The sequence below is a fragment of the Apis dorsata genome, unplaced genomic scaffold, assembly GCF_000469605.1.
Source record: "Apis dorsata unplaced genomic scaffold, Apis dorsata 1.3 scaffold_191, whole genome shotgun sequence".
NCBI classification, from domain to species: domain Eukaryota; kingdom Metazoa; phylum Arthropoda; class Insecta; order Hymenoptera; family Apidae; genus Apis; species Apis dorsata.
In genome coordinates this window covers 106,711-128,753 of record NW_006263476.1, presented here as the reverse complement: position 1 = coordinate 128,753, position 22,043 = coordinate 106,711, and the positions used below count along the sequence as shown (strand labels likewise).

The window sequence follows — 22,043 nt, the reverse complement described above, 5'->3', positions numbered from 1 at the left end:
TAAATGCGGATACGTAAGAAATTTAGAAACCGCGAGAAGAAATTTTAAATCTGCAACGTGCTCAGTATTATAACCTATAATACATTAAGTATTATAACCTATAATATTTAATTGTAACATAAATGCAACAATTAATAAAAGACAAAATTTCTATTAAAAACATATGGAAAAATGCAAAAGTGTAGAATTTGTGACGGTACAGATTTTTACAAAGAAGCTGGCTACTTTTTCTGTCAAACATGTCAAACGCAGAACGAGGTATTGCAATTTTTTTTTTTTTTCGAAGACAATTTATCAAATAATTCGATTATTTTTATAGGATATTAGAGAAGAGATTCTTGAATTACATATAGATAATTCAACTAGATTACGAAAGACAAAAATAAGACAATTAAAATCAAATAAATCAGGTTTGTTTTAATATATATTAATTATTTATTATTATTAAATTAAATTACTCTAATATTCAAATATTATTTAACATTTCTAAATATTTATGATTTTTCATTCAATTATTAGGTGAGGAACTTGGATGGACATCATGGGAACTATATAATTTTGTTTTAATTGGATTAACAAATGAATTAATAGAACTTGGAATTCCATCCGAAATAAAATTAACAATATTACAATTATGGGCAACATATTTAGGCAAGATTGAGGTAGCATTTATATCAACTAAGAAAAAATGTTTGCCAAAATTGGCTAGAAGATATAAAAGGAGGTATGTTAGAAATAAAATTAGAATTAAATTTATATATATTTATAAATAAATTAATGTACGATGTATTAGAGATGCTGAAATTATTTATGGCAAAGTACAATCCCAAAAGAAGCACAGAAAACGCAAAAGAACTGGGAGTAGTACAAATACTTCTATAATATCAAGTGGTCAAAGTGAGGGAAGTTCTATGAGAGAATTACAAAAAAATAAAGTAATTTTTATAATAATTATTAAAGTAAAATTAATTTTATTTTATACTTCTTTTAAACTATATTTATTTAGAGGCTTTTAGCAACAGCTGAATATGATAGATATCTTCAGTCTCAAAGTAGTTCTTTAGGTGATGGGGTTAGTTCATTTAGTCAAAGTATATACAGTTTTCAATCTAGTTCTGTCAATTCTTCAGATAATGATGGAAAGTAAGTCTAGCTCTTTTATATAATAAAATTTAATCTATTGAATATAATCTATTTATATTTTTTAATTTATGTAGAGTACAATTTAGTTCTCATGCCAAAGAAGAAGCAAGAAAAATTAAAAAATTATCTAAAAACATACCTAGGTCTGAAAGAATTAAATATAGGGCCAAGCATATAAGTAATCAATATAAAATGGGACCTCATATAATGACACCTATGCGACTATGGGCAATTATATATTTAGCTTTGAGAATTCATGATCAACCTATACAATTAGGAGATATGTTAAGGTGTGTAATAAATATATATTCTTTTATGATTTTTTTTAAACTTTAAAATTTTTTTAATTAAAATAGTTTTTCTTTGTAGATATGGAAAAGAAGGACATTTATCTTATTATAAATTGGATCATTTGTTGCCACCAGAAGTGAATTTAACAGCTAATGAAAGAAGCTTCTTAAGACAAAATGTTGAAATTACACATAAAGGAATGAGACGAATTATTGCAAGTATGGCAAAATTTCTTGGTGTATGGGATATAATTTGCCCAGATTTTTTATCTTTAATTAAGAGATATTGTCAAGAATTAGGATTACCAAGTATGAATGTTTTATTCAATTATAATATATATAATATATGTATAATTTTGATATTTATTTTTATATTTTTGATTTTTTTGCATTACCAATTTATTTACATTTTCTTAATATTAATTTAATGTTATATATTTATATATAATTTTATATTTATTATAATTATATATAATTTATTAATTATATATATTATATTATAATTATATATAATTTTTTAGGGGGCATCCAATTATATACAGAAAGATTAATAGCTTTATCACCACCTAAAATGATATTTAATATAAAAAAATCATATATTCCAAATTATGAAGGTCGTGCAATTGCGTTTATTGTAGTAGTATTGAAAACTTTACTTGGTTTAGATGGTATAACTGAATATTATATCAGTCGAATTGCAGAAAAAATCAATAGGTATGTTGAAAAAATGAATATCCATTATATATTTTCTTTTATGTTTTGAACCTCAAAATCTGAAGATGTATGGTATTATTAATATAAGAAATAAGTAGTTTATTTGAAGTAAAAATGGAATTCGGATTTTGTTATAATACAAAAATTAAGGACAAATGTATATGTGATAAAAATACTATTCCATGTATAATCGTACATGGTGGTGCGGGAAATTTTAGTGATTCTATAGCTATAGAAAAAATGACAGCGTGTAAAAAAGCTGCCATTAATGGTTATAAAAAATTAATAAGTGGTGAAAATTCTGTAAATGCTGTAGAAGCTGCATTATGGTGGTTAGAATGTGATGAATTTTTTAATTCTGGTTATGGATCTGTATTAAATGAATTAGGTATTTTATATAATGTATTCTGTATAATAATAAAGGTCAATTAAATCAATTTTTATCATATTATCATATTATATATAAATTTTCCTAATATAGGAAAAGTTGAAATGGATGCAAGTATAATGGATGGTTATAGATTCAAATGTGGATCAGTAGCAGCAGTTTCAGATATAGAACATCCTATAACACTTGCAAAATATGTTATGAATAATTTTCCAAATTCTATTTTTGTGGGCGAGGGAGCTAAAAATTTAGCTAAATATGCAAATTTAAGTTTCTTATCAGAGGGAAATATGGTATCACCTGCTGCACGTGCAGCTTTTTATTCAGAAGGAGAAGGAAAATTAGATGCTGATATTGAGAAAATTTTAATGGATATCGATATGTTAAACAGTAAATATTTTTAAAACAATGTTGGAAAAATTAATTTTTATGCATTACTTATTAAATATTTATAGATAATACCGGAACTGTTGGTTGTGTAGCATATGATGGATATAGTATAGCTGCTGGAACTACAACAGGTGGTTTAAATAAAAAATTGGTAGGAAGAGTAGGAGATTCTCCTTTATTGGGTTGTGGTACTTATGCTATTAGAAATATAGGTTGTTCCTTAACAGGACATGGAGAATCTATAACAAAATTAGGATTAGCTCGTGCAATCGTAGAAGACATTGAACATAATTTTTCACACATGGAAGCTCTTTATAAAAATTTTTCTTATATGTTAGAAAAATATGAAAAAGTCGGTGGTGGAATTGTACTTCAATCAAATGGTCATTGGGCAACATACTTTACTTCTGATAAAATGCCATATGCTGTAATTGACAATGATTTAATTACATATGGAGTAAAATTATATGAAGAAAGGAGAGAATTGTATAAAATCGAAAAAGATTGCAAATGCGAATGCGAATGTCCTGCTTTAATTGTATTTTTAATGCGATTATTTATTCTATATTATAGGTAAACTATATTAATCTTCATTTTATTAATATTAAAATTTTTTTATTTCAGCGTAGCTATTGAACGTGGTTTATTGAATGAAAAACTTTTTAATTTTCAAGAATGGCAAAGATATATTGAATGCAGAAAAACAATTTTATCTCGTGCACATTATCCAACTAAAATGAAATATTATCCCGACTTAGATGGAATTGACGATTTATATTTAAAATTCTTAGAATTTATAACTTCTAAATCGAATAAAAATGAAGTAAATATAAAAAATCCGAAACATTTTTTACCAGAAGAACTTATTAATGGCATGAAAAAACATATAATTAGCTTAAATATTAACGATTTATTACCAAAGACAATAGATATATTTCCACCATCTCTAACTCCGCTTTATTCATATTTACAATGTTTATTAGATAATCCGCTCAATGATATTCCTAATATATTACAAAATGATTTTTTTCTTACAAAAGTTGGATACATGACAAAATCTGAGTCGTAAGTAATTAATAATAATTAATTAGAAATATTCTGATATTAATCATATCACGTCAATTGAAATAAATTAATTATTTTTTTTTTTAGCTTAATAGAATTAGCAATGAAATGTGACATAGAATTAGAAATAATTGATTCAAATGTACATTTTGTTGAAAAAAATGTACCTCAATTTGAACAACCTAGAATGCCAAGTATAGAAGAACTGAAACAGCTTGTCGATGTACAAGATGACTTAAAAGACCAACATAAACTTGGAAGCGAAAATGTGAATGAATATTTACATGCTAAAATACCATGTACCATGAAATTCGATGCTGTTAAAAAACAGTATTATGACAATGTAATTAAGGATTTAGAAAACATACATATAGGGAATAATTTTAAATTTACCGAAATTCTCCCGAATGGAAAACTAGCAATTCCTACTGATAGTGATACTGAAGACGAAAAAGAAGTTTCTAATTATATTAATATAGATCCAGAAACTATGTTTTTAGAAAAAAAAATGTATGATAAATACAATTTACAATTATCACAAGCAGAAAAAGAGTCTATTTTTAAATCGAATACAATAAAAAAAGTACGATCTAAAATTCAACTTGAACGAAATACTAAAGGCCAATTTATCAGAGGAAATGCTTTATCCATAAATATTGAAAAAAATGACGATGATTTTCTTTCAGATACAGAGAATATAAATTTTCACAATAATATACAAACAAACAAAAATGAAATATATTCCAATGTTAAAAATAGCGAAGAGGAATTATTTTTACCTGAATATATTAGCATTAATGATATCAATATTGATAATATAGATTTAAAAAGTGATACTTTTAATATAGATGATTATTTGAATCTAAGTGACATTACATTTTTTAACGATATTGACAAGAAAGAAAGTATAGCACATAAGAAATATCAATTTTTTAGACCATTTAAAGAGTATTGGATGTATCATTGTATTTTTAGTCGTGTGAAATCTAAAAATTTTGCCGTATTTGAAAAAGTTTTACCACGAACTTTTCGTTGGTTGTTGAACGAATGCGCACTTATTGTAGAAATGTCTACAGAAGATTTATACGAAGAAATATGTTTAATAGAAAGTTATCATTCATATGTTTTAAAATCTTGTGTATTTAAAAGTAATAATTGTAAGAATGTAGATCCAATATCTAAAAGTCAATTGAATTTTATTTTAAATAAATGGTAAAAAAAAACATGCATAAAATTTTATATTGATTGTATGGAACGATATATCGATAATTTCGATTTAAAAGTTAATTATTTAAATTAAATATTTATCCTTTTTGGTCCATAAATTATATAATTTTCAAAATTTAAATTATAATTATTAAATGATTTAACATTTTTAAATAAAATTTTTAAATTAATTCTTTAATTTATTAAAGTAATTCTTTAATTTTTTAAACTTTTAAATTCACTCTAGAATCGAAAAACTTTTCGATTCTTTTATTTAATCATAGTTCTTTCTATTCTCCGCTAGATGGTGCTTCAATGTTCATTTATATAATATACAACACAAATTGGATTTTTTACAAGGAACAAATCGATCACATGTTGATAATTGAAAATTATTAACAGACAAGGTATAAAATAAATTTAATAAATAATAATAGAATTATTTAATGCTGTTAATTTAATTTAACTTTTTTTCATATTATATGTAATCTAAAAAAATAAATTAATTATATTTTATAATGACATATGATATAAATGTTAATTAATTTTTCACTTTCTTCAATAATTCACTTTCTTCGTTTAGAGATATCATGCAAATTGCGCATCATAACATCCGTAAAAAATATTTCTTTCTGTATTTAAAAAAGAATTTTTATTAATTATTTGCAACAAAAATTATATAATTTTTTTTCAAATTATATAATTTTATATAATTTAAATTAGTTTTTATTATAGTAATTTTTTTATAGTTTTAACTATACCTTGGCAATCTGAATTATAAGTTTTTGTAGTTGTATAAATTTATCTTGAATATTTTTCGTGAATTGTTTTTTCTCAAAATTATTTTTAGATTCTACGAGTATTTTATTGTTTTTCAAAAATTCATACACTTTTATGGAATAGTTTTTTAATGCGATTTTCAATTTTGCATATTTTGATAACTGAAGATTTACAAGGGATCCATTTATATTTAACATTCGTGAAATTAACATTTCCATATTTGCGAGCATATTCTTTAGATACATTATATTACGAAAATGATAAAATTGTTCTTCGAGAAGAAAATCTTCTTCCTCTACATATTCTATCTCATTCTCTTCATCTGTCTCTTCTTCATCTATGATGCCATCGATATTGCTATTATCGAACATATCTTTTAATTCTTCTATATTCTCTTTTAATTGTGTTTTACACTACATTTGGAAATTATGTAACAAAGATTATCTGTTTTATTTAAAGAAAAATAATAAACTATTAATACAAATATATATTTTTTTTTATTTCGAACTTACACGTGAGTAACGATCCATAAAGTATAAGATTTTTTTATATTGATACGAATCTATTCTTAAACTATCAGACAATTTATTCATTCGAAATAAATAATTTTTCCCTTCTTTTATTAATTTTTCAACATCTTCAAGAAATTGTAGTTTCTTTAATACTAGCAACTGTCAATTGGAACAAACCATAAACAATTAATTGATCTCTAATATAAAAAAATCAAAAAAATTTTTCCTACATAAAAATTTTTCTTACCACATTTAATTTTCTTGCCATTTCAATAATTCAGTGTAGTAATTTTATTTTATTTTATTAATATTTTTTAATTATTAAGTATTTTTTATTATTATTAATTATATTTAATATTTAATTCTGCATTATGTATAATTGAATCAAAATATTAAAAATAGACAAAAATTAATTTCCTTGTATATTTTAATACAAGTACAAATAATGAAAATTATTTTGATCATTTACAAAATAAATAACAAAGCATTATCGATTATTATTGATGAATAAATTTTCTTAAAATATTTCATACACTATTCACAATCCAATAACTAATAGAATACACATATATCTCACATATATCTCTGTCGACTGAAGAACATTAACTGAATTTTTGTTTACAATGTAATGTGACACTAACTGTCACATAACTGAATAAGATAATTTAACCAATAATGTGACTATGTACGAAAATTTCGAACTGTTTTTTCTATAAAAGATATTCTTTATTTAATCGATTATTTCTATATTTCTATAGGATTTTATATTTTTATAGCAAAACAAAACTTTATCGTGTCAATTTAATATTAAGAACATTAAAATTTTTATATCTTTAGTAAGATTATTATTATCAATATTTAATTAATCATATTTTTTCAATAGATTTCATTTATAATTTAATATAAATTAAAACTTGCATTTCTCTATCATAACATTTTCAATTTACTTATTATCGATTAATTTAACTTGTGGTTATTATATTTCTATTTTTTTCGTATTATTCTTTATAGCACAAATAAATCGAAAATTATCGTAGAACTATAAATGTAGTTTTATTTTGTAAAAATATATCAACTATATACTATTATAAAAAATTGTTACATGCATAAATTACGAATTATTATTATATTTAAAAAGTTATTTCTGATGCCATTGGCAGAAATCATTTATTTTCACTTGTTTTAAATTTCGTAACTACTTCGTAATTATTGCAATCTTTTATATATATATATATAAAACAAATCACAGAAGAAAAGTCAGTTTCTATTGAATCTTCATAAAATTTTCTTTAATTAAATTTTAATAACATATAAAATACTTTTTAATCACTCAATTTTTAATCATTTTTATAATATTTATATTATATATTAAATATAAAATATTAATATTTAATATTATTATAATAATAGCTAATAATTTATTTTTATATTTATTTAGTTTTTAACTTTTCATAATATCCTTTTATAATTATGAGATATAAGAATAGAACTTTTAATTTAGATAATCAATAATTTAGGAATCTTAGTTTAGGAAAGAAAAAAAATTAAAATCTTTCGATTAATAGTTTGGAAGATAAAAATTTATTTATTTAAAGAAATAAGAAACACTGGTTTTATTTTGAAACCGACATTTTGGAACATGTAACATAAAGTTCTACAAGATGTCACATCTATCTCATCTATGATATAATTCCTAAATTTAAATCATAGAGGGCATATTAAAACCTCTGATTTTTTGAACAATCGGTATTTCAGAATATAAAATTCTCAAATTTATTTAATTTCATAAACCTTAAAAGTTTATTTTGTACTTTGTTTGTATTTCATTTATGCTAACATATTATAATACAAATATTATGTATATATTAATTAAATATTACGAAAGAGGATTTTATTTTTTTTTGATTTTACCAACATTAATTCTTGAATCGAATTGTTAAATTCATCGGTTTATATTGTAGAGGGCATACATATTTTAATTTTTTGCACAATCGGTATTTCAGAGTATGGGACGTAATGTTCCATAGGATGATAGATCTATTCTGTACCTCATCTGTGGAATAGGATCGTGTTAATAATCGGAATCGACATTGTGGGGCGCCTCGGTCAAGCAACTGTTGCACTCATCAAGAGGCTCGCTGCTTCCCGGTGTGTTCCTCGTCCCGAGCCGATGGCTCGAGGGACGACGGAGCGTTTCAGTAGTAAACACCAGTTGGCGTAAGACAGTGTCGGATGGCTGTCATCGTCCTGCGGTCGCTACCACGATACGTGATGTATGTACAATCAGACGGTAGTGTGCGTACGCTAACCGCGTGTGTATCAATGTTCGTTTCTTAAGAGACTTGCACGGGTATTCGTGCATACAAACGTGCATGCGTGCGTGCGTACGGAAGCTTATTTGCCCTCGTGCTTTGAAGTAGTCGTGACGACGCGTTGTTATATACTTACTTGTGGCATTGCCCACTACGTTTATCGAAAGTGTACACCGTTATTACTTTTACATATTCAATTCAACGTTACACCTGTTCTCTCTGGTCCTGGTGTCGTTCACCGAAGTATCTAGTTACCTCAACGTCACAACTTTCTGTCTATCGTAAGTAAGCATCAAATTTTCTAATATCCAATTGAAGCAATTTAAAAAGAGGCATATTTTGAAATGTTTATTTTCTTTTCATAATATTATCGTGCGCATAATATACGACGTTATCCTAAAATAAACTTCTAATCAATCTCATTATTACGTGTTAAATATTCGATCTTCGGAACCCGAGATTAGAACATTGCATTACACCGAAAGGAAATTCTCTATAATTAAAGGTTTTCTCGTATAGATAGTTACTATATGTAATTGAATTTTAATATATAATCATTCGACAATATTATCTATGAATCGATCTCAATTTCTCGGATCGTCGATCATTGGAAATGCGTTGCTAATTGTATTCGCTGTTCACGGTGCCTCATTATTAGGTACTGTTGCATAAATATTGTCCTTTTTTTTCGGTGACGAAATCGATGAACCGTGCCAATGTATACTTCTTTCGATTTCAGTCGCACTTCTATAAATTTCGACATCATTCTATTTTCTCGTTCGATCAGATCTTCTTTTTTAAAGTGCATCGATGAAGAGTTTACTTTGTTATACAAATTTTAGTATAATTTCTTAATATCTCTCCAAAATAAGGCTAACACACAAAATTCGTGAACGTTAAAGATGCGCTTGCGCATCTTATACTTTAGTTATCTGTCGCGCGGATAGACTAATCTTTGGCTCCAAACACATCATTTTTAATTTCAATCATTGCGACTTTAAACTATTTCATTATTAAAATACAATAAACATGCAAATTGTTATCTTCTCAGACAATAACGATTTTAACAAGATAAGAAGGCATTCACGCTTGGAATATGAATGCATTTTGCTGACATGAACGACAATAAATCGTGCAAAAGGCTTACACTGTTCTTCTTTATATTCGAACAGAAAAATATTTTTTTGTCCGATGGCAATAACTTTAAATTTACTGCTCAAAATATATATTTCTTCTCCATATCTTCTTAAACAGGATGTTCTTCGCTTATTAAATTTATCAAGATTACGAAAGATATAACGATATAACAATACGACAATTTCTCAGAATATCATGCATTTCTTCCGCTGATTACTGCAAAAAAAAATTTAATTTAGAATTTAGCAAAAATAAGAACGATGCAATAACGAATTAAAACGAGTGATCGATTTCAATATGTCATATTCTATTCAGACAGTGCAAACCAAAGCAAAATGAAACGATTTTAATTGATTAAACAAAATTTAAGACGTTTTCACGATTATATCGCTATTTAACATCGAATATGTCAATAACTTATGATCAATCTTGTTTTTGTATTAATTCATATATGAATTCGTTTATTTAAATTATTTTTAAAAAATCATTTTCCTTTCGGTCCATTGTTCATCTTTTTTTCTATTTTTTTTTTTCTGGGCGTGACGACCGGGTCGATTAGCATGCCTACGCGCGTGGATAATTTGTATCGATTTTACCTGGCAGAAAAAATGATTTCTCGCGTAACAAAGCATCGAATGGTTCAATGAACCGTTCCTTTCTCCGAGTATTCGCCGACCGATCCTCGGCTTCGCGTATCATCGATTACACATTATTAAGCTGATTTGCATTGTGGAGTATAGCTCCCAAGGCATCGAGGTTGCACTTGCATTGATGCGTGCACGCATTTTATATTTAGTCCCCTCTCCATACTACTTTGAAAGTTTCTGTAACGTTTAGGAAACAAACAATCCGGCAATAGGTTGCTATAAATTGCAACGGCAAGCCTTCTCGACAATATCTCTCGTTTCAACACCTTTTGCATCCTGTTGCATGCATCCTGTTGCAATAAGGGTGCATATTAATCAGAAACGGTTAACGGTAACTTAGTATGCCGATCAACAGTTCAATTGTCGAAAGCATCATGCGAGAAAAGAATATTGTCCTCCTTAGTTAAAATTATCCATCTAGCATTTCAAAACTATCCGAATAATCTAAAGTTTTTATCATTTTTCTTATCCTCTTTCTTAGAATTAATTAATTATTTAATGCATATTTATGATCACATTCATGATCCGAACGATGGAAATGAGAATTATTGCCGATACCCTTTTCCTTATCTAATCACATTCCCATTTTATAATCGTGTTATTATTTTACTTTCTCCTCAATATTGATTTTTATTCTATTGCAATTGTCTGTCTATTTTTGTATGCGAACCGACTTAATAATGCGTAATCGATGAGTTTCTTAACTTTATCGCGAAGGACAAAAGTTCAGAAAAAGAATATCGTAACAAAGGATGTCAGTGCAGATGTCGCAATTACACGATCTTCTGAATCGAGTTGTATAACAATTGCAACGAAACCGTCCCGTTCGTTATTATTTATTTCGTCTCAACTCCAGCTGCGGCAGTAATTGCCGATCGTTTAACGTTCGAATCAAGCATCGAGAAAAACGGACACGCCGCACCACCGCGATCATTATCGAGAAATGAAATTGCGACTTCGCACGAACTATGCTCCTATATACGCTTTGTCCTCCATTTCCTCGAGCCCTCCTAAAAAGTCGCACGCGTTCGAAAGCGACAAGATATACCGGTCTGACGTCTGGTTAAACCTTCTCGTTTAGCCATCCCCGGGTGCTTTCCTCGCCGTTCGTGTTTGACCTACTACTCTCCTCCGAGATTCCCCGGTTCTTTGCTCCACTCGATCGATCGAACTTGTCTCCTCTTTGTGAGCACGGCTAATGGAAACAGACGCCTCGGAAAATATTTAAAAATCGCGCGAAATCCGAACTCTGATTTCGCTCGAGGCCTTTTCAATTTTATCTTCGATAAAAAAATTGCGCAACAGCGTTTTAATCGATCTTTAATACCAATCAAGATGCTATTAAAGATAGGTTTCAGGAATTAAAGTTGACGAAAAGAATCGATATTTTTTCAGAAGTTTTCCACACACTGCGCTGAAAATTATCCCGGGACAAATTATTTTCAACGCAATTTTCAATATAATTCATTTACGAAGAAATATGCGTTTGCATCTTCGAGTAGATCTCACGTTAACGCAATTTTCTACTTCGTTATCCATTTGATTTTTACGTACACGTGTGTAGTTCTTCTCTGCTTTAGAAAAGTACGTACCAAACTCGGAATGGCCGTGAGCCAACTTCCCTTTTTTTCTTCGAGCTGTAATTTTGTCCGTCGATGCACTCCGAGATGCGCTCCCAATTTCGCGCATATAAACTTCTTCTCTCAGAGACAGGGAAGGGCAGGGGATGGAGTCGTCTAGTCCAACTCGAGCGATTTTATCTGGAAGATCGTTTTTCTCTCGTCCCGAAGACGGATCTTCTCGGTTCTTCGGTTCGTTGTCCCCGTGACACGTCGATGGCGAAACGTCGATGACGTGGAACGAGGTTGAAGGCAGTTGGAATTTCGCGATTCGTGCAAATATCCAGCTCTCGTTAGTTCTCTAGCCAAAGTCGAATTATTCGACTTAGAATTCGTTCCAACGAGGTTCTCCATTGAAACGGCGATAAATGGGTCGACACGTGGGAAGTTGGAAAATAGGAAATCGCTTTCTATAAACGTTATACACACGAGTCTAACTTCTCGCGAGTTTCTCGTTTAAATATTCTACGCTTCCATCGAGGCTGCTAATCTCCTTTAACGGGCGTCCACTTAACTTACGCGATGAAGAGATACTTATTCTTACACGTGTTTACGGACTGTCTAAGTTTAATCGATGAGACGAAAACGAAACAATTTTTACGTACTGAATCATCGCCTGCCCGTTTGCACACATCGATTACACATTGTTTCCAAAAGATTATCGATTAACTAATATATCCAGGTGATGGCAACGCGAGACGATCACCTGTTCGAAAATTAGCGCGCACGATGAAAACCCTCTGTAATGGAAAAGTAAATTGAATTCTCGTTAACTTTGCACCTTTGAACTTTTATAAATTTACACTCCCGGATTCTACGAACCCGGATTACAATGTTAATAGAATTCGATCTCGACCGACACCGATAACAACTTTCCTCTTTCCTTCCTCCCCTTCTCCCCGGGAAAGAAATAGAAATCTTCCATTATCGAGGGCTCTCGTCTCCTTATCCTTCCTTTCGTTCACCTCCTCCCTATTTTTTTTTATTTTATTTCGTCTCACCTCTCGTTTCGTCGATTCTCGAGCAAGCAAGGCATTATGAAAGGCATCGATTTTACAAAATATCGTGCATCTGCTCGATACAATTTATCGCACCTGAGCATCGTTAAATTTTCTAAACCCTTACGCAACCCTTACGTCTCCTCGCGACACACCGCCATTCATTCCAATCAGCAATCGTTCTAATCGGTCTATCGATCGTAATACCCTGGCACGAAATTAGTCCTCTCTCGATACAGTCGAGTTGCTGTTCACGTACGTACGGGAGAGAAGAAGGGTTGGTGCATGAAACAACGAAAGCATCGATTCGAACGGGGAGGAGGGAGGGAGGAGAAGGTGGATTATTACGCGATGATAAAAATTGCAATTACGCTAATTGGCTTCGGAATATCGGAATATCGTATACGTAAGTAGAGAGAGAGAGAGATGCTGTTCTCCGAATACAACTCTTCTCTACAGTAAGTCGCGAAAGTTTTCTAGTTCCTTCGTTATAATAAGTTTCAAGTTTAAGTCAAAATCTACAAATTTGTTTTGTTTCTAACGAGACTTTGTACGTATGCACACGATCATCAGCACGATCCAATTTTTTTTCTTTTTACGGGATGTTATCGGTATTTTTATAAGAAGTATCTTTTATCTTTTTTTCGTTCTTTAACACGTATCTTTGCAATTGAAGAACAAACTTCCAATAATCCTCAAGGATTGAATTATTTCGATGATAATAAAAATCTGATGTTACCACACAAGCATTCATTGAAGTAAGAATTATTCTTTCCTAAGACAAGATTGAACGGGCGAGTAATGAAAATGAAGAGGAAGAAGTACGGCGTTATTTCTTTTCGTTTATTTGTTCATTGACAAATGAACGCGAGGGGGAGAGACAAGGCGAACCTGTGTCGAGTGCACGCGCTCGAGGAAAGAGCGTAAGGAATACTCGCGAAGTCGGCCTTTCACCTTGAAACAACACAGCCCGAAATAACCCAACATTCTCTATTTTCGGGCAACCTCTTCTCCTCGAGTACACTTTACCACTCCGATGCATCCCTCGAACGGCGTGCATGCACTTACGTGACACCCATGTATACACAGATAGCCGAACAGCCGAGAAATAAACGGTGTTTAGCCGATAATCGGTATGCAAATCGTTCGGTTCTTACTCATGTACCCATGGAAAACGGTACGGGACACGTCCACGAGTCTGGGTTATCTCGCCTCCGTATCCGATCTTATCACCTCGCGTGACACATTTTTAGATTCGAAGGAAATCGAGAATTTCGTAGTAACACGTTCTATTCGTAATTTTAGAGAGATTAAAGAAATAATACTTATTAATAATAATTATATATATTAATAATAATATTAATAATAATTATTATTGTTATTCTATAATAAATCTTGAATTATAGGGGAATACTCTGATCATAATTTAATTTTTACAGGAAGAAAATAGAAAAAAGTGAAGAAATATTAATCGTTCTGTATATCCCTGTTCAATTGACCTTAGAATATTTAGAAAAAATAATAATTATTTTCATATCATGGTAGCACGCGTCGGCGTAATTCAAAAATTGTAAAAGAAAAGTAGATCTCTCTCTCTCTTTCTCTCTTTTTCTTATTCTTCGATCGATTCAGATTTTTTTATAGATAAATTTCACTTTTCTTTCAGTTTCTGGAATTCGAAGAGTTTAGAGAGAAAGTCGCGATAAAATGGAAATTCCATTTGAATGGGATAAATATCTTTCCATTTGCGTAAATCTCGCTTTCTTCAAACAAACGGGGCGAACTTTCCTTCAAAAGTAAATAGATTTCACGCGATATATTTTTCGAGGAATAATTATTTTCGGTACAATTAAGATAGGTAACGAAGAAGAAGAAGAAGAAGAAGAAGAAGGAGAAGAATTTAAGCCTAGGTCTTTATCGACTGGCGGGATAGTAATTATTATGGCGAAAACGAGGAATATGAAGGAGGGGGAGCTATGAGGGTTTTGAACAATGCGTGCGCCACCGGCATAATTTTCGCGATAAGGGCAGCTCACAATGGCAACGAATTTACGAATCGTTGAAACTCGGAGACGCGCGAATTTTTCACGATATTTTTCTCTGTTTTCGCGAGCGCTCCTTGGCGCCAAGAAGCCTTTGATCCACTTCCACGAGACGAGAAATAACGAGAAATAATTTTCGTCTTTTCGCGAAAGTAATATCGATACGATCGAAACGAAACTCTAATTCTATCCTTCTCTTTTCTCTCCTCCTTTATATTCTATTGAATGAAGAAAGAAAAATTGTAACATGCGTTCGTCACTCATCCGTTCCATGAGCAGAGAACACAGGTCGATACAATCTTGTTTCAATTCGAGACACGCAAAAATCAGCGAGTTTTTTTCCCCCCTTTGCATTGGCCAAGGACTTTTTGAGGCAAGGACGTTCCACTCGAAAAAAAAGAGAATGAGAAGAGAACGAACGTACAGTGCTCGAGAAAAGAGAGAGAAAGAGAGAAAGAGAGATTAATAACAAGCGAATATTAAATGCTTGGGATGATGATCAAAATCATTCCCAATTTTCTTAAATTAACAATCGCGTGTAACAAGAGTGAGACAATTTTTCTATTTTTACGCTTTGTCTCATTCCCGATGAATCGATCCAACTTCCAACTCTTCTAACGATCTAAAAATATTACCGCAATAAAATTTCACGACCAAATTCGCGGATTCGTTTTAGAAAAGCGTTTCTCTCATCATTAACTCAAATATTCGGTGATAACAGTTTCGAAAATTTTCAGTATCCGTATGCGTTTGGACGATCGAAGGAGAGACGAGAGAATATCGTCGAAATAACGATATTTGGATTCGGACGTATATATTAACTCTCATTAACTCTCTCTCTCGCGCCAAAAATATGTCGATAAGATCGCGTATGACGCGGGTATAGTGTACTTATTCCGAAATGAGTAGTAATTTATCCACGAAATTCGAAGAAAGAAATTCTTTTCGCTTCGTTTCTTGCTCGTTTCGCGAGTCAAGGATCATCGATCCATTTCGAGAGGAGGAGCGGGAATGTGTGTGAAACGAGTGTACACAGAGAGATTCGCTAGGCTCGGAGAAAGAAAGGGGAGCGAGACGAGAGGAACGAGGTATTTGGCGTAAAAGCCTTCGTTTGTAAATTGTAACGAGAATGTGGGCAACGATGTTTTTCCCCTCATTTTTTTGCGATAGCTTGGTACAAGCAGTTGTATCTAAACAAGTACACGCGCAACTACTCCCCGTTTTTCATCCTCCCGGAACATCACTTTGTCTCCTCTTTTGCACGATTCTCGCGTAACACGTGCCCGATCCAAGCATATTCTTGGATGCATCATCGTCGGGTCCCGTTGTTCTATCGCGTATCCAGATCGAATGCATCATTCACGAATCATTACGAATTATTTCCTTAATTGTTCGAGTAACTTTAATTTTGTTTCGTAAAAATGTTTTGTAAACAGTTCTTCGAAGAATTGTTATTGTTTTTTCGAAGTGGACGTCTCGAGGAAAAATTATATTCACCGAGCTAACGAGAGCGAAAGTTCTTCTCGTCGAACAGTTCTTATAGTTTTTTGGGTATTCTTGAAACTTCGTGCAATTTGCATTCCTAAAACAGAGAAGAGTTCATTTTTCTAAATCGATGCAATCGATGTCTGGATTATCAGAGAATTTCTCGATGATGTCAAGGATAATGGTTATTAGATTAAATCAATATACTTCAACACACATAACAGAGAATAGAAAGAAAAGAAGGGAAGGATGTGTATGCCGACGAAAAAAAGGAAGGCAAATGTTTCATTGTACTGTCACGTATCATCATGCGATATTACACATATTGTAATAAAAAGAAAAGAAAAAAGAAAAACTACGTCAGCTCGTCGACCAAGTAATATTTTTATCTCGTCTTTAAAATTTCAACGAATCGTGTACCTTCTTCGTGTGCCGTTTCCTCTCGGTTCCTATTCCGCATGCATTTTGCAAACTATACGCAAATATACGGTGTGCACTTGCATACGATACGTAATTCACGGCACGGAATACAAAGTTTTTCAATTCACCGGTGGCCGACAAATGCCTCCTAAACAATTTAAGACTGGCTCTCGATAGACCAAGTCTTGAGACCTTGGTACCAATTGCTTCGTACAAATTCCAATTGTGTTACTTCTAAATCTACCTATATGCCGGCCTTGCGATCGTTCCTCGAAGTCTTCATTAATCGTAACCCTAGAATCATAGCACGTGCTCTCTATTGCCAACTGTAGGAAACGGATAGGACACAGTGTTTCGAGCCCGCCACATTCTCTCTCTCTCTCTCTCTCTCTCTCTCGTCCTCGGCTCGAGAGACGCGTTTACCTTACATTTAAGGCCACGTGTTTTTAATTTCGAGCTTTGATAATCTAAACACGATCTACCGTTTTCATTGCACGCGCATGGCTGCTACTCGTTGCGCAATCGGGGTGCAAATGAGCCGCTCAAATGGCGGTAAATACGGGCTTAAACCTAGACAGAGAGAGAGAGAGAAAGAGAGAGAGAGAGAGAGACTCCCTGTTTACCATGATAAACCAATTTGTTGATAAACCGTGCGCGCGTTATTTCGTAACAAGTTTCTAAACGTGTACACGTAAGTACACGAGTACACGTTGATTTTTTAATCGGTGACTTTACTTAACCCGTGCTAAAAACCTATTTACGATATAATTACAATGAAAAGGATGAACGAATCGTAGGGGACAGTAGGGTTGATCAGGGTTGGAAGTTTAAATATCGTTCGACCGACCGAAAGAAGATCGTAATCGAGCGGTGATGGGTAGAAAGGTGATCGGGTGAAATTTACGTACATGCATTCGCGTGATACGTTCTTTCTCCTCCAATGAAAATATTTATCGTGCGACGTTTACGTTTCCGTCTTATACACCATACGAGATACGTATCTCTCGTCTGTCGATCGATTTCGGAAGCCGCTTCGACGGCGAATCGAAAGTTGGCTGTAATTAGAAAACGTGAGAAGCCTTACGAAGAGAGGCATCGTCGTGAGGCCGGAGATGATGACTCGCGCCTCGTCGAATCGTTCCTCTCGATAAAAAAAAAGAAAAAAAGAAAAAATGCCGCGATTATTTTCGTCACGATTCCCGACGCCACGTATCCAATCGTCTATCTATTCGTAAATCCAAATCGAATTCCTTGCGTATCCGCACGAATTCGTATTCGCTCTCCTTGACCCACTGATCGAGCAACCGCTCGATCTCGATGATATAAAGCGACCCACCTTCCAGATGGGTTTTACCCTCCCGTAGTCGAACGCACTTTCCGCGGAGAAGCCGATGCATTACCTCAAAACGACACGATAGTCGATAGAAGGTGACAGCGTTCCAGAGACGCGGCTGATGCTTACCACCGCGTTTACGTGTGTAATTTAATATAGGGATGATATTATTTCTTTCGCATCGATTCCCGCGTGAATAAAAGAAGATAAGTTCACTTCAATGGTCGAATCAACGTGTTCGACGATCGATAGATTAGATAGAAAGTAAAAATTGAAGAATTTTTTTCAAGTGATCGTTTATTACATCGCATAAAACAGCGAGTGTATCCAGATAGAAAAGAAATTTATATTTCTAGTAAGAAATATAATTCGGAATAATTTAAACGTTTGTTATTATTGTACTTAAGATACAATTCGCGCTCTTTACGCGCGACACCAATTAATCGTGAGTAAAAAAAAAAAAAAAAAAAAAAAGAAAATCACGCGTCACAAGCGTGAACGTTTTTCTTTGTAACTCAATCAACTCAACTGAACTGTATGTTTGCACTGATTTCGCGCTTATTAATTCACGGCTGTTTCGCCGAGTAAACTTCATTATTTCGTCCAGAGATAGATAGATAGATGGATAGACGGATAGTTTCGAGAAAGATAGCCGGCCTGGTTGGTTTAACAGTGGTCTATAATATTTAACGTGTACATGTTGGATTTGATTTAGCGCGCAAGTGGCGTCTAATTGAGCAATTGCGCAATTTACATTGCCTTTTAGCGCAATCATTGAAAGCCAGTTTCAACCGCTTATCAAAGATGAACAGGAATGGGACAAATCGACCAAGGAAGACGAACGAGCGAGTCTTTCTTTATGAGCGCGACGCATCTATCCCGTTTAACCGTTTCACGGCTTTAGAACGAGCACTTTAGACGAGGAAAGGCTTCGTCACCCATTCGCCCGCCCATTCTTGCGCGTTTACACGCCGATTACGGCTAGAATCGTTTTTTCGTTTCGAAATCTCTTCTTTTCACCGATCCGTAAAAACCGAGATCGCGTCACGGTTCGTAGAAAAAAAAAAAAAAAATAATAAAAAAAAATCGAGCAGACGAAACTGTGGGAGTGAATGGATTGTGGGCTTATTGCAACGATCCCCGATTACTTGTTCAATATACGTGGAAAAATTGAAGTGTATCTTTCTCTCCCTCCCTCGTTTAACGCATCTCCATTGTAGTCGTCGTCGAGCTATTCTATTATTCAGAGTTTGGATGAAACGGTCCGCGAAAACGGAAAGAGAAAAAAGGTTATAAAATTTAAATTAAACCTAGGTAGATTCTTTGCAAAAATCGGATTTATCAAAGCGAAGATAAAGCGGTTCTTTTATCCCCGAGTCGTCGAGCTTTCGGCCCAATTTTCCAAACTGGAAAATTCTTTATGAAAAATTCTCCATTGTTTTTTTTTCTTTCTTGTTGTTATTCTTATAAATGAATAGTGCCAGCAATCGGCTTAACCGATTAAGCGTCGAAGAAGAGGATGGAAGATGCGACGAGAGATAATAATTGCACGTGCATCAACGTGGTGCGAGCCACGTTGCGTTTCTTTGGCACGCGGTTTCGCGAGTCAATAAAGCCACGACCTATTGATCCGAAAGGTCCTCCTCTTGTCTCTCTCTCTCTCTCTCTCTCTTTCTCTTCGTCTCTTCGTCTCTCTCTCTCTCTCTTTCTATCCGAGCTGTTGGTTCTATCGAAGGCGAGTTGGCGTGTAGGCCGAAGACAGACACACCTTCAGACTTGGGGTGGTCGCTTGAAATCCGTGGAAAGCTCGAAAAAGTTGCACCAATCCTCTATCTCGCGTCAACAATACTTGCTTCTCAACAGGGTATTGCCTTCTCGACCTTGGTAGAGCCTGCACGTTAATCACCTTGGTAACATCGAAAATGACCAGATGTTCGAACCACCCTTTTTTAGTCTTACTTACGATCCACCTGTTATTTCGCCTTATTTCATAACCGACGTTTCCACATCCTGTTCGCGAGGAGTTGCAGAGACGGCTTGATATTTTTCGAAACGAGATTAGGATCGGTAATCCTTTGTTGCGCTCCCGTGTTTGGCAACGCATTGAAGGTATCTTTGTTTCCGCGTCAATATACCGGGTGTCCGGAGAAAACGGATGGAAAATTTAATTCTCGATTGAAAGAAAAATCGACCCAACACGTTGAATATTAATCGTCCATTTCTTTGCGAACGAAATTATTTACTCTAATAGGGAAATTCTAATTGGACTCAAAAAGCATAGCTTGCGAAGGAATTAGATTAGGTTTATTACGCGAATATCCTGATTACACGAACATATCGACAGTTTTTTTTTTTACTTTAGCAAATTACTTTAGCAAATTAAATTGTCAATAAGTCGATAAACAAGTCTCTCTCGGCCGAGAGACTTTTTCTTACGTTCAATTCCCACGCTCGTTCCAATTTCGAAGAATCATCCTTTAGATTTTTCGATTACCTCGAATTCGAGCCACTTTCTACTTCCCTCGCGAATTGTACACAATTATATCACTTTCTTATTGTTCTCTCGTAAGAAACTCTCGTAATATCGTTTCGTCGATCTGAATGGGACATTACGAGTGACAGTGGAACAGGTAGGCTCGTCAGGCTATGAGGAATGTTACGTTTGAATTTAAAACGGAGATCTCGAAGTGTTCGGGTCAACGAACCGGAAATTGCCGAGGTTTAAGAAGGATCGTGAACGGGTTTACAAAGGTGTTCACGGGACGTGAAACGTTTCCTCGAGATTCAAAGAGATATTTTCCTTAAAGGAGAATGATATAACGTTATCGAATTCGCCAGTTTTTCGTCAACTTCTCTTCGAACGACAATTAAATCATTTGAAAGACACAACAAGTTAAACTAATTTCCCTACCGTCGAAAACTTCGTGGAGAACTTCGCACGAATCGAATCTTTTGGGTTTCGATGCGCATCTCTGATCGATGACACGTCTCTCAGAATTCTCGCTGAAATAAAAACAACGATCGATTAATTATAAATTACTTGTTGGAACGAAGAAACGCGTGGACGTCGTTTTCGATTGTAAAATGATTTATAGATTATCACACACAAGATTTATTATAAATTTCTCCTGTGAGGTTCGTTGAATAATTCGGGAACGAACGATTCGTTATTCCGTGATGATTTTCATCGGAAATTTGTATCGGTTTAAAATTATCAGATTTATCTACGATTTATCACACCTGTCCAGAAACTTGTGCAACGTTGCAAGCACAGTCATCGCCGAAATCGTCTAACCGTGGCAAATTTCTGGCCTTTCGAGGCAGTTAACGGGCCGATGATCACGAAAATGCCTCTGCGTTGCTCCAACTATAAACGTGCCTCCTCCGCTTTTCTAAAACATTATCCCCAATACGATGCGCGTGATTAACGCGGGAAATGTAACGTTTGGAAATTATTGCCTCCTTTCTTCTTTGTACACCGGAATAATAAATAAATATTCGGTCATTTTTATTTTTATATTAAAAGAGTCATCGATCGAACCCGTCTGCACAGCCTTTCGAA

At 33.0% G+C, this 22,043-nt stretch overlaps 4 protein-coding genes across 5 annotated transcripts in view; 3 read left to right on the top strand and 1 right to left on the bottom strand.

The window, feature by feature from the left end:
* Positions 1 to 31: 31 nt before the first annotated feature.
* Positions 32 to 5,212, top strand: LOC102674825 (TATA box-binding protein-associated factor RNA polymerase I subunit B). The gene is made up of 10 exons (XM_006614585.1): positions 32 to 258; positions 320 to 410; positions 520 to 724; positions 794 to 935; positions 1,007 to 1,143; positions 1,218 to 1,433; positions 1,513 to 1,742; positions 1,955 to 2,147; positions 3,550 to 3,990; positions 4,078 to 5,212. Exons 1-10 carry the CDS (start codon positions 172 to 174, stop codon positions 5,204 to 5,206), a joined length of 2,871 nt encoding a protein of 956 aa, XP_006614648.1. The 5' UTR covers positions 32 to 171; the 3' UTR covers positions 5,207 to 5,212.
* LOC116185479 (isoaspartyl peptidase/L-asparaginase-like) lies at positions 2,161 to 3,502 on the top strand. The gene is made up of 3 exons (XM_031509908.1): positions 2,161 to 2,535; positions 2,629 to 2,925; positions 2,991 to 3,502. The coding sequence occupies exons 1-3, from the start codon at positions 2,262 to 2,264 to the stop codon at positions 3,500 to 3,502; spliced, it is 1,083 nt and encodes a 360-aa protein (XP_031365768.1). The 5' UTR covers positions 2,161 to 2,261.
* Positions 5,213 to 5,630: 418 nt separating the features above from the next.
* LOC102673244 lies at positions 5,631 to 6,756 on the bottom strand. Its single transcript, XM_006614572.2, has 4 exons — positions 6,736 to 6,756; positions 6,489 to 6,647; positions 5,958 to 6,389; positions 5,631 to 5,828 (listed from the first exon to the last, which is right to left on the bottom strand). The coding sequence occupies exons 1-4, from the start codon at positions 6,754 to 6,756 to the stop codon at positions 5,763 to 5,765; spliced, it is 678 nt and encodes a 225-aa protein (XP_006614635.2). The 3' UTR covers positions 5,631 to 5,762.
* Positions 6,757 to 8,601: 1,845 nt separating this feature from the next.
* LOC102673514 (protein phosphatase PP2A 55 kDa regulatory subunit) overlaps positions 8,602 to 22,043 on the top strand; it is a 31,209-nt gene continuing 17,767 nt past the window's right edge. The window contains exon 1 of one of the 2 annotated variants that reach the window (XM_031509903.1): positions 8,602 to 9,081. The gene's annotated coding sequence lies outside the window, so the exon portion shown is untranslated. Of the gene's footprint in view, positions 9,086 to 22,043 lie in introns of both variants that reach the window. The other variant, XM_031509904.1, reaches the window with a different exon arrangement.

Bases quoted from the DNA above. Each gene is read 5' to 3' on its own strand.
- LOC102674825 (XM_006614585.1), top strand. From the start codon at position 172: ATGCAAAAGTGTAGAATTTGTGACGGTACAGATTTTTACAAAGAAGCT. The intron at 725-793 runs GTATGTTAGAAA...ACGATGTATTAG, and splicing joins GCTAGAAGATATAAAAGGAG to AGATGCTGAAATTATTTATG. The intron at 1,434-1,512 runs GTGTGTAATAAA...TTTTCTTTGTAG, and splicing joins CAATTAGGAGATATGTTAAG to ATATGGAAAAGAAGGACATT.
- LOC116185479 (XM_031509908.1), top strand. From the start codon at position 2,262: ATGGAATTCGGATTTTGTTATAATACAAAAATTAAGGACAAATGTATA. The intron at 2,536-2,628 runs GTATTTTATATA...TTCCTAATATAG, and splicing joins ATCTGTATTAAATGAATTAG to GAAAAGTTGAAATGGATGCA. The intron at 2,926-2,990 runs GTAAATATTTTT...AAATATTTATAG, and splicing joins GGATATCGATATGTTAAACA to ATAATACCGGAACTGTTGGT.
- LOC102673244 (XM_006614572.2), bottom strand. From the start codon at position 6,756: ATGGCAAGAAAATTAAATGTG. The intron at 6,648-6,735 runs GTAAGAAAAATT...TCCAATTGACAG, and splicing joins TGGCAAGAAAATTAAATGTG to TTGCTAGTATTAAAGAAACT. The intron at 6,390-6,488 runs GTAAGTTCGAAA...TTCCAAATGTAG, and splicing joins TTATGGATCGTTACTCACGT to TGTAAAACACAATTAAAAGA.